The following is a 12,570-nucleotide window of genomic DNA, read 5'->3' on the forward strand; positions in this document are numbered from 1 at the left end:
TCTCTCTAGAATATTCTGCCCACGTGAAACTGAAGCTCAAAAAGAACTTCCTGGAATGACTTCATTCCCAGTTTCATAAGCATAAAGATTCACATCTTCAGCAACCAAAACAGAAGCCCGACATCTTCACCCAGACATCCCTGTTTACCATTGTGAGGTATGACAGACAATGCGATGCTTTCCGAAGTTTGAGCACAGACCTGAGTTTTAATGTAATATTTCTCTCCCACCTAGCTGAAGATGTGTGGACTAGTAGAATAATTATGGCTGTTTACATAAATGTGGGGAGACAAGACAGTTTTAAAAGTACAGGCCAGAGCTGGAGAGATGGCTCAGTGGTTAAGAGCACTGACTTCCTGAGGTCCTGAATTCAATTCCCAGCAACCACATGGTGGCTCACAGCCATCTATAATGGGGTCCGATGCTCTCTTCAGGCATGCCTGAGGAGAGCCACAGTGTTCTCATGTACATTAAATAAATCTTAAAAGAAAAGGTAAAGGCTGCGGTATATTATTTAAGGATTTTGTGTGTGTGTGTGTGTGTGTGTGTGTGTGTGTGTGTGTGTGTGTGCATGAATGATTTCCTTGCATGTATGTATGTGTGCTCCAAGTGAGCAGTGCCCAAGGAGATCAGAAGAGGAAGGACATTAGATCCCCTAAAACTGGAGTTATATGTGGTTGTGAGCTGTCATGTGGGTGATAGGAACCCAACCTGGGTCCTCTGCAAGAGCAGGTAGTGCTCTTAACTGCTGAGCCATCTCTCCAGCTGCAAACCATGGATGTATTTAATGCTTTTGCAATTTTAAGAAGGAATACTTTCTTTGTTACTGAGTCTTGCTCGCTCATTCTTTCTTTTTTTTTTTTTTGGCCTGAGATTGGCATTTGATTACTGCATGTATGATTTTACAGTTTCCTTTGGCAGAAGTTTTCACTGGCACAGCAGGAGTCAGTACATACAGTTTTTAGTTTACCAGTTGCTTTCTTTCATAGGACTTTGTTCCTTACAAAGATTCCTTTGCCAGTGTGTCAATTGCTAAACTATGGCTTGGTTCCTTTCAAACACAGACATTAGCTATATTAAGCCTGGAATCTGAGGCTGGAACCAACTGACTGTGACCATGTAGCCTTCCTTTGCCTCTCTGGCATGCGTGAAACAGACATCACTGGTCATCCTATATCCAGCAATATTTTAAACGAGGGCATGTAATGCTTTGTGGTTATGGAGGACGAGAAGGACCTCTCCTTGGAGGGGATGACCAAACAGTGGGTCCTATTTTTAAAATGTCACCAGGAAGCAGATTCAGAGCTAGTCTGAGTGAGTTCTCTCTAGCACGTTGCTTTCGTTCTCGGAACTTCACGTGTCCTGTTTGCACAATGTAATACTTGGTGAGACTCTTGTGACTTTACGTGAGGACACACAGCAAAAATATAATCTTTCTATTCAACCCAGAAGCAGCTACATGTTTCCAGGCCTAGGTTTGCAGGGGGAGGAGTCATTAGAAGCAGAAGGGAGCCTGAGCAGGTCTGGGGGTAACAGCAATGATGCTTCTTGTCTAGGAGACCTAGGTAGGAAGGCAAACACCAGTTTCTGTTTCTACAGTGCTCTTCAAACTTGGCCAAGGCAAACTTCGCTAGACCAATTCACAAAATCCCCCAAGCTAAGAAGCTCACTAGATGCCCTGATCCTGGGCCAATGAAACCAAGGATGACGAACTCTTATAGCTGACACAAAATCCACTCTGCATAAAAATCACATGAACACAACATAGCACCTGAGAAAGATTCCTTGTAGCAATGTTGTCAAAGAGCAACCAAAATAAATAAATCAATAAAAAAGGCCACTGGAAGAGTAGAATACTTACCGTCATCTTCCACTATGAAATGGAACATATCACTTGTGGCATTTGCTCTCTCTCTCAAGACATAGCATATTTTCATGTCATCAATGTCAGCTAAAATGCAACCAAAAGGCAAAGTGATTAATTACTGTAGCAAACCCGATGGCTTGTACTTACAATAAATCCTATTGGCTCTTGTGTTTCCGAAAACGTGTTTAGATCCCCTTTTGGGAGTGGGGCATGATGCTTTGTTCTGTGTCTCTACACCCCTTAATATCAGCTGTCCCATAGAAATCTGATCCTGCACCCAGATAAATAGAGGGCCAGACTTAGATTATAATAATAGCAAGGTGATACCCCCTTCCCACCAAAGGAGCAGCTATTAAATACGATAGGTATGTCAGGCTCTATGACAGGTGGAAAGGAAGATATTTTGAGGCATGGCAGATTTCCTGGACCTCTTCAAATTTCTTCGTGTCCCTTGCAGAGTGAGTTTAACAGGAAGCTAAAGGGAAGAGCAGATGTTTTCTTCGATATGGTAGTGCTTCTTCTTACAATGCAACAGACTGCTTTTAAACTTTAGTGCATGGTAGGAGCTTTAGCAACTCAGTGGCACCTTGCCTTACCCTGTTTCCAGGTATAGCAGACTCATGTGCATAGGTTTGTTAACATTACCTATATACAGTATTTAAAATGCCTCCATGTTATCAGCTTCTCTCTTTAATGATGCCACTGCACATACAACTTAATGAAATAAATATCACTCTGTCCTGTGATACCTAAAATAGATCTGCCTTGGAACAACAATAAGAACTAACCAGTACCCTAGAGCTCATGTCTCTAGCTGCATATGTAGCAGAAGATGGCCTAGTCGGCCATCATTGGGAAGAGAGGCCCATTGGTCTTGCAAACTTTATATGCCCAGTACAGGGGAACGCCAGGGCCAAGAAGTGGGAGTGGGTGGGTAGAAGAATAGGGCGGGGGTTGAATATAGGAGACTTTTGGGATAGCATTTGAAATGTAAATGAAGAAAATATCTAATAAAAAAAATAGATCTGTCTTTGATCTGGGCAGCCAGTGAGTTTTTAAGGTTACACAAACACAGATTATCTAACAAAAATCTCACTATGTGCTTATTATTTATATGTTTTTTAATTTTATGTGCTTTTGCCCGCATGCGCCAAGGAACACTGCAAGCTTGCCTGATACCCAAAGAGGCCAGAAGAGGGCATCAGATCCCCTGAATACAGGGGGGTTGTAAACTGGCCATGTGAGTGCTGGAACTGAACCTGGGTCCTTTTCCAGAGCATCAGACACTCTTACCTGCCGAGCCATCCCTCCAGCCCCATTATGTACTCATTGTGGAGAAAAAAGAAAGTTTCTGTACTTGGGACAAGGCTTCAGACCTGGGAGCAAAGGGTGATGGTGTGGGCGGGGACACACGGACAAAAGGGAAAATTCAAAGCAAACAATTCTCTAATCTGACTAGTTCTGCTCGCGAACCTTTCCTGACAATGCATTTTCATAAGTCTTCGAAATAAAAATGTCTCCCAAGGGCAATGGCTTAGTTAATCAATTAAGGAATAACCTCTCTGGCTACTTTTGTTAAGTGTTTAACTCCATTAAAATACAGTTTCTCTCATTCCTTCCTGATAAAGCAAAATAAAAACCAGACTGCACATGCGCAGTCCCCTGCTCAACACCACTCTCATTTCCCCTCCAGGAGGATGGCCAGCTGTGAAGGAGTCATCTTTAACGACTTATCTAATCTCCATAAATAACTACTAGGAACCAGATTCTAGCCTCAACTTGTTCAAGTGAGTGCTGTGTGATTGAATATCAAGCGCTCTTCCTTAGAGTCTGAATTTGTGTTAAAATGTGGTAAGTTCCTTTAAAATATAATTTTTAAAACTGTATTTTTTTAAAACACAAAACGTAACTACTCTGCCATTACAAGGATAATAAAACTTCATTGTGATAACTTGGTGAAAACAAACAAAAGGCCTACAGTAAAATAGCATACTTTAAGGGTTCAATATATGAGGAATAATATGTCGGTATTTTGGAGCTGTTGAATTTGGCTTGTAGACTTTAAAAGAATTGGTTTGCATATCTTCTTCCAACTTTTTTTTTTTAACAACAATAACAAAAATCTCTGTAAAAACACTCTCTTTTGGGGTCAGAGGAGAGATGAGATGGAAGGGTTTCTACCCTCTAATACAGTTCTTCTGTCCTTTCATGGAGAACAAGCCAGCCTAAAGCTGTGGGCTTCCCTCTCAGAAGCATCTACAGAAAACTGCCAGGCCGGCACCCACTCTGGGGTTTTCCTGTCCCTGCAGGCCCGAGATATAAGCAGGCTCTCAGCCAAGAATCAGAGGCTGGAGTGTGAAGCTGTTTGCCAGCATCAAACAGAAAAGAAGATCCCGTCAACATAACAACGAAGTCTATTAAAGTGTTTGTTGTCTAAGAGCAGAACATTGTAGCAGGAAAAGGACACCCCCGCTGGGATGTCCTGGGGTTACACTCCATTTCCACCCCAGAGCCCACACGGGAGATCCAGTTTCCATTCTGATGCTGAGATTTTCCTGAAAGCAACACAAATCCCTTTGTAATTGAAAGTTGCAGGGTCTGAGAACAGAGCCCTAACTTCCCAGCTAGCTGCTGAAGCCTGCTGAATGGCTTCTCGCTTTCCTCTCTGAGCTGCCCCTCAGAGGTCACATGCCCCTAGTTCCTGACCTCAAAGCCTGCTGCCCCAAGGGCCTCAGGAAAGCAGGTGCTTAGAGCAAGAGATGTCTGACGCTTTGCTTAGGACAGGGAAGAAAAGGCTTTGAAGAAAAACAAAACAAAACAAATGAATGAAAAATAACAATGAAATAAGTAATGATAAACAATAATAAAAATAACATAATAGCAAATATAAAGTTAAGGAAAAATAATAAGTGATAGTAAAGAATAATAAAAATCAGTAGAATAATGAAAAACAATAATGAAATAATTCCCTCCTTCGATTAATCATCTTTTCATATTTTCTAAGTTTACTGAGATGGATGACAAGTTAGCAATGAATGGACACATAGTTTTCTTGCACATCATTAATTGTGGGCTTGCTGTTTGAGCACACCCCCGTGCTGCGCCCTGTCATATGAGATATAACTTTAACAACTCTCGACAGGTTTATTTACCTCTTGTGTCTTTGGACAGCTGTCTGCCTGAGTCATGAACCAGTAGGAAATATTTTTAAAAGTCTCAAATAAATGTAAATAAATATTCTGTTAGTTATAAAATTCCCAATAGTCACAGCCACTATCAACCCAGTATTTAAAAGTAAAAAGGTAATTTAGAATTTAAAGGTATTGTGTTTGAGTGTATATTGATATTGATAATGACAACCAGGTGATGTATACCACAAATCTCTCTTTAAGGCACTGAAATGTTCCAAGGACTGTGTGCTGTGTTCCAAACAGGATGGCAGGAGACTTGGTGACGTGAAGAAGCGTTAGAAAGTCAGCCTCTGTCATAAACCCCCAAATCCATGTCTTTCCTCATCAGCATATCTCACCATAGTTACAGTACCTTCCTAGTCCCTCTGATAAAGGTGGTTACAACACAACACACAGCAACGTGGAGGTGTTTCCTTGGACTGAGGGCATCTGTGTGCTCTCCACCTCTATTCCTCCCCTCCCCTCCCCTCCCCTCCCCTCTCCTCTCCTTTCCTCTCCCTTCCTCTCCTCTCCTCCCCCTTCCTCTCCTCTCCTCTCCTCTCCTCTCCTCTCCTCTCCCCTTCCTCTCCCCTCTCCTCTCCTCTCCTCTCCTGTCCTCTCCTCTCCTCTCCTCTCCTCTCCTCTCCTCTCCTCCCCCTTCCTCTCCTCTCCTCCTCTCTCTCTCCCTTCCTCTCCTCTCCTCCCCCTTCCTCTCCTCTTCTTTCCCCTTCCTCTCCTCTCCTCCCCCCTTCCTCTCTCCTCTCCTCTCTTCCTTGCCCCTTTAACTCAATCCTGATGCTCTACTTCTAAGGCTTAGGGACCCCCCTCATTCTCAAGGAGTAAGACCTAGCAGGGCTTTGGGTGTAAGGAGAAGCAGAACATACCTTGGGTGAACTGTGTGACACTGTGGTTTCCTTGGCCCAGGTTGAGAAGGTAGCCATGTTGGGGGGCTTCTGTCACAATGAACCTGAGAGAAAAATGCAGGCTGTCTCTGTCCTCCACTTTGAGTATTTTGCTTGTGATCATGAACCCTAAATGGCCAGTGGCCAGGGTACGAAGGGTAGAAGCTCCTTTGTTCACCACAATTTGGGGGACACTGTTGTCAACAGGTAACACCTGGATTTTCATCACTTGAGGTCTCCTGGTTTCAAACACTGTATCAGGAAAAACATAGAAGTCCGAGTGGGTGCCGTCAGTCACGGTGAAGGAGAAGCTGTCTTCCGTGGATTCTGTGCCATCGTGTTTGTAGCTGATTAAGTTTTCATTCAAGTCTTGCTTGGTGAAAACCATGACAGATCTGGTATTGTTGAAGAGGAGGTGACCGTGAACAGGGACCTGGGTGACAATGAATTTTAGGAGCCTGTCAGGGGTATCTCTGTCCTCCACAGTGAGTTCAAAGGGGGTGATCAGCTTACTTTCACTTTCACTGACCACCAGGTTGTGGATGGTGACCACTGGCTTTTTGTTGTCTACGTCACTGATTGAGATCCGGAAAGTTCGGAAGACAGGGTTCCGCCCATCGGTGACTTGAAACTCGAAGCTGTCCATTTTGACCTCATCCTCAGCCGTGTGTATGTAGTAGATTTTGTTACCAGCCAGCTGGAGCTGAGTGAAAGAAGTGATGGACAGTCCCCTTCGATCCGTGCACTCCAAGTGACCTCTCATAGGAGCCCTGGTAATGGTGAAAACTAAGTTCTCATCAGGGCTGTTCAAGTCACTTGTGCTCAGCAGATCCGTTGTCAGAGTGACTTTGCCACCTTCTTTCAAGGACACGCCCTTACTTACCACATCAGGGAAGACAATGTCAACACTTCCAATAGTCACGTAAAAGTAGCGATCTATAAGAGCATTTGTTCCATCTGTCACATCGAATTTAATCAGGTCTCGAATACCTTCTTGCCCAAAGTGGACATATTGAATCAAGTTCCTGTCCACTTCGTCCTGGGTAAAATTCATGCCTAGAGTGATATTTTCAAAGGCACCTAGAGGTTTTTGTCTCTGTAACAAGCCATGCCCTGGTCCATAACGGATAATATAAACCAGTGATTTGTCATCAGAGTCTAGATCGGTTGCCATTAGGACTTTGTTGTTGATAACTTTGGTTTCCCCAATTTCTATTTCTAGCCCATTATTGATGGTCATTCTGGGTGTCTCGTCATCAACAGGGATGACCACAATGAGGACCATCTTCTCCACGGAGTGCTTGCCATCTGTCAGTTTAATCACAAAACTGTCCTCTTGTGTCTCAGAGTCATCGTGCTCATAAATAATGCTGGAACTCTCTATAATCTGATCCAGGGTGAAGCTTTCAACCAACACTGTACCATTGATTAACTGGTTCATGACATGACCGTGAGTTGGAAACCGGGTAATAGTAAACGTTAGATCATCCCTGGGAATGTCGGCATCAGCAGCGTTGAGGATGAGTCTGTTGACCACCAGACTCATGCCTTCCATCACCATGAATTCCCTCATGAACATTTCTGGCTGCTCGTCATTGGTAGGAATGATGACAATGGGGAATATCTGTCTCTCAGAGAAGTTAATACCGTCAGAACAACGGAATATAAAGCGGTCTTCGACAGGCTCCACTCCTCTGTGGACACTCTGGACATAGTTAATGTGTCCTTGCCTGAGATCCTTCAGCGTGAAGGCACTTATGGCAACCCCGGCTCTTGATTTCTCTGAGCCTGGTGCTGGAGAAATGTTCTCTACATAGCCTGAGGTTGGCTGAATGACTATTGTGCACAAGAGGTCATCCTTCAGGGAGTCCATGTCCTCAGCACTTAGGTGGGTCAGGCTTATCACACTCTTGTCACCTTCCAGCACTACAAACTGTTCACCAAGAGAAATCTCAGGGGCTTGGCTGTCCACGGGGAGGATGGTCACCCACACAGTGACGCCTTGAACGATGCTGCTACCGATTCTCCATTCTTGAGACATAGCTGATAGACTCAGGTTAAAAGAGTCAGCTTTGGGCAACAGGCCAATCTCACCACTGGTGTGAGCGTAGACAACAGAGCCCTCCAGGATGTCCCTCTGGGTGAACTGCTCAGCTGGAGCTCCGTTGACTAAGATTTCCCCATAGGAGGGTGGGCCTTCTAACAGGAAGGTCAGCATCAAATCATCGGTACCCTGATAGGCCCCCTTAATGATATTGGCAGTGACTTCAGTAGCCCCATTCTCTAAGACGTCTAGATAGGACTCCAGAGTACCAGCAGGAAGGACTGACATAGGACCTTCACGGTCCCCTGGCCGAACGTTCACTCTGAGAGTGATTGGCACCACATGGTGTCTGTCGCTGACCTCCAGGGAGCAGCTGTCAGTCAAAGACTCATCCCCGCTATTCCAGTAGGAAATTCTGCCATGCTTTATGTCCTCCAAGTGGAATTGTCCGCCTACATGCAGTGGCCGTCCAGATATTTGCATGTGGCCGTGTTTGGGGGCCTGTGTGAGAGTGAACGAGATGTGGGTCACATCCGTGTCAACATCACTCACATGCAGCTCGGTCTCACGCAGGATGTGGTGGCCCTTCTCCTCAACGGTGAAGCCAGTGTTGACAATCTCGGGGGGCTGGTTATCCACAGGCTGCAGGTAAAGGGTGAAGGTGCCAGGAGCCACATTCCCAGCTCGATCCTCTACTTGGAACTGGAACTGAGCCACTCGGGCTGCGACTCCTAGCTCCTGCCCTGGGGGCCTGTAAGCAATTTTATGATGATTGACCTGGGCTTGGGTAAAATGGCTCACCACCACTGAGGGATTATCAGTGAAGACCAACGTGCCCAGTGGAGCCGGCGAGTGGTTCTCATCTGTGTCCGTGGGAGGCTGGGTCACTGTGTACTGTAACTCTCGGTCATCTGTGTCCAGGTCAGTGTAGTGCAGCCACCTTTTCCTCAGTGGTGTGAGCTGGGATTCCTGTACCACCATCCGAAGGGGACAGCCACTGCCCAGTTCTGGAGGGAGACGGTCCACGGGATGAATGCGTATTACAAACCTCTGGATCCCAGACTGGTTAGGGGGATCATGATTGTCTTGGACTCTAAACATGAACTGGTCCATCACCGGCCCAGGGCTGTGGGGCCCCGAGTGCCTATAGAAGAGCTTCCCCTCTGTTATATCCTGTTGCCGCCACTCTGTCACCGTTCGCTCGTAAAATGACCCTTGCTTCTGCCACAGACCCTGCTCTTCCTGGGGGACATGCCTTTGGCGGAGAAGCAGGTGCCCCAAGCTTGAGAAGGGTGGCAACAGGACAAAAACCAGCTGAGAGTCATCTGAATCTATATCGGTTGCACTGAGAGTCAAGGGTGGGATAGGCACAGTTTCCCCCTCAGCCACTGTCAGCCCAGTGTTGGCGTTCAGGACCGGCGGCTGGTCATCCACAGGCACTAAAGTGATAGGGAACAGGAACTGGACCTGGTGCCTGCCTCCTCCATCGGACATGCGCAGCACCAAGTTGTCACTCAGTGAACCGTCTTTGTCATCATGCTGATACACAACCTGGCCAGCCGCCAGCTCCGCCACTGTGAAGGTCTTGGGAGCAGAGTCGCTACTGGGAGAACCCAGAATAACAAGGTGGCCATGCCGGAGCCCAGCCACCACCTCCAGCCTCACAGCTTCTAGGTCATCTTCATCACTGATGACCAAGTTCTGGGGTCCACTGCCTATGGGACCCGTGAGCGGCCGATATTGACCCTCATAGAGAATAAGGCCAGTGTTTCGTGTGACCACGGGAGCCAGTGTGTTCATGGGTTTCACCACCACCATGAAGGCGAAAGGGTCTGAGGCTGCTCCTTCAGGGTCCACTATCTCCAGCTCTAGTTCAAACAGACGCTCCTGATCCGAGTCTTCAGAGGGAGGCTGGTAGGCAATCTTCAGCAGGCGCAAATCCCGCTGTGTAAAGGAGGAGAGAGGCAGGCTTCTGTCATCCGTGCTCACCAGGTAGCCCTGCCCAGGCTGGAAGGCAGAGGTGAGGTTGAAAATCAAAAGGTCTGGGTCGGATTCAGCATCCTCGGCTGCTAGCATGTCTGGAGTGAGAGCAGTCAGTACAAACTGGTCCACCTCCATCATCATCATGGCCACGAAACTGGGCTTGGGTGCAGTGTTCTCCGCTCCTCCTCGAATCCTCACAAGCACCTGGAAGTGTTCGCGTTTTAGAGCCGGGCTGCCCTCTGGAGCCCCTCGCGAATGCAGCTCGACCACCATAGGCAGCCAGTCCCTGTTAGGCGAGCGGCTGGGGGCTGTGTGGCGGTAGCGGACTCCCAGCTCCTGGAATGCTTTGCAGTCCATCAAAAGGGTCTTAGAGGTCCCTCTATCTCCGGCCCCTCCCTGGACCTGTGGGTAGTGAAGGAGTTCTCCGTAACGAGGCAAAGCGCTCAGACCTGACAAGATGCCCACGCGGCACTCCTCGGTCTCAGGCTGGTAGGCGAACTCTAAGCTCCGATCGTCCAAGGCATTACTGGTCCCTAGCAGTTCTTCCACGACCAGAGGTAAATTCCGAGTCACAATCTCCAGCTGGGTGAAGACCACTTCCACCTCTAGTGCCAGTGGCAGGACTATCGCCCCTCCTGGAGCATCGTAGCGCAGCTGCAGGCGGACGCGGTCGCGGGAAGGGCTGCGAGCACCCAGGTGCGAGTAGCGCACCTCACCCGGGCCATAGTCGCACGCAAAACGCTTGGGACTCAAGTGGCCCGGCCGCTGGGCCAGCGCGTCGTTGTCTAACACGGTCACTGTGCAGCGGTCTCCTGGCTGCACCTGCAGCACCAAGTCACGCAACGGATCCAGCCAGACTTCGCGACCGAAGGGCACACGGAGCCCGCGGTTTGCCACCACTATAGCTTCCTCTGTAGGGACTCCCGAAGTCCCGGAGAGACCCAGGGACTGAAGTGCTGCACCGGGGCCAGCAGCCTGTGTGGAGACGTAGCTTACCAGTGACAGGAGCAGCAGCAGCAGCAGCAGCCTAGGCGACTGTGCGAGTATCGGCTGGAAGCTGGAGAACTTGGCTGTCCTGCGCGCACGGCTGGCCATCCCGGGAGCCCTTGTGGTATGCAGGCTGCCGGCCTTAGAGTTCCGACAGTTCACCCGGCGGGTATGCAAAGCTAGACTTTGCAGGCTCCTAGAGAGCACGGTGGGAAGGGCCGGGAACTCGGCGCGGTGCCTGCGGGGCCCTCCCAGTGGCAGGGCTGGACCAGGAGGATGGCCAAATGCACCGCACGGTCCCTCCTTGGAGCCGCAATCCAAGGCACTAAACACTTCCAGCGCGTCCCGGGCGTGTAGCAGTCAGGAGAGTCCCTACGTCCCAGGTCCCGGGAACTTTGAGTCCTTTGAGGAAAATCTCTCCCTTTGCACCCCTAACTCCAATTCTCTCAGGGGACCAATCGCTGATCGCTGGAGGAGGCCCTGAGTCCAGGGTTGGGTAGTGACTGCTGTCAATCAGCTCCCAGGCGGGGAAACTGCGCAGAGCTGCTCTGAGAGAGGTGCAACAGGTTGGTTGGAATGGAGGGGCGCCCTGAGCTTGCTTGCCCGGACCTGGGGCTGCGGCTCAACCACCAGCCTGCGCGGCTCTACGGACTCAAGTCTTCAGGTCTAAAGATTAGTGCATCTATTAATGCATCTCAGTCCCGTTCCTTGGTCATTGAAATCTCTCCCGGGATGGCCACCTCTTGTCGAAACTTCCAAAGCCAGGGTGGGAGTGAAGAACAAAGTTGAACACACCTTGTTGTTGAGTTTGAAAAGGAACCCAGAGCAGTTTGGGAAGGCACTGGAGATTTTCAAACAGACAGGGGATTAAAAGCCAGACCTACCTAGCTAGAGCAGGTGCAATACCCACCAGGGTCACCACCACAAGCCCCCACCCCCGCCCCGACTCCCACCCCCACCCAAGCCCTTGCTGATTTTCCCGTGCTTTACGAAACGGACCCTGTCCGGCGGATTGGTGGCGGTGGTTGTTGTTGTTTTTTAAATCAAGCCCCTCCTTTGCAGTCAAAGTTCACAGAGTTAAAGTGAAAAGAAGCATTTGGGGTGTGTGAGAAATGCAGTCTGATCAGAATCGCCAGTCTCCCACCAGAGAAGTTCCAGAGAATGTAGCCCCAGGCTGTCCTAAACTACCCCTAGCTAGAGAGCTGTCACTGCAGACGCTCAGTTCACCTTGCAGAATTTAGACGAAGGACAAGCTAAACCCAGCTGTCAGCAGCATAGCTTTTTTTCCCCGTTTTTCTTTTTCCACGCCGAGAGAATTGATAAATACCCGGAGGGCAAAGAAGAGTTTAGATAAACCTCTTTTCAGCTAGACCAGATTGAAACCCTAGGCTGGGCGCTTCCTGCCCCCTTGTGTCGGTTGGTCAGGTTTCCTCAGTATGCAGATTCCTCTCCCTGCGCTGCACCCAAACCCCCTCACAATCAAAACCCAGTCGCTTTCAATGGGGTTCTGGGCACTCTTGCTTATCACGTCGAAATATTTTCCCCAGTAATATAAAAGGGACTATGAAAGAAGGACCTGAAATAATGCCTATTTCTCTTCAATAAAACACCGAATTT

General features: G+C 48.3%; 1 protein-coding gene across 3 annotated transcripts in view; it reads right to left on the bottom strand.

Annotated features, from left to right (window-relative positions):
* Frem2 (Fras1 related extracellular matrix protein 2) overlaps positions 1–12,570 on the bottom strand; it is a 144,656-nt gene extending 132,086 nt beyond the window's left edge. For 2 of the 3 annotated variants that reach the window (XM_006501462.4, XM_006501461.4), the window contains exons 1-2: positions 5,922–12,570; positions 1,862–1,951 (exon numbers count right to left, since the gene is read on the bottom strand). In XM_006501462.4, coding sequence (XP_006501525.1) covers positions 1,862–1,951; positions 5,922–11,061 — 5,230 coding nt within the window. In that variant the 5' untranslated portion in view covers positions 11,062–12,570. The remainder of the gene's footprint in view (positions 1–1,861; positions 1,952–5,921) is intronic. The other variant, NM_172862.3, reaches the window with a different exon arrangement.

The sequence above is a fragment of the Mus musculus genome, chromosome 3 (assembly GCF_000001635.26).
Source record: "Mus musculus strain C57BL/6J chromosome 3, GRCm38.p6 C57BL/6J".
In the NCBI taxonomy this organism is placed as follows: domain Eukaryota; kingdom Metazoa; phylum Chordata; class Mammalia; order Rodentia; family Muridae; genus Mus; species Mus musculus.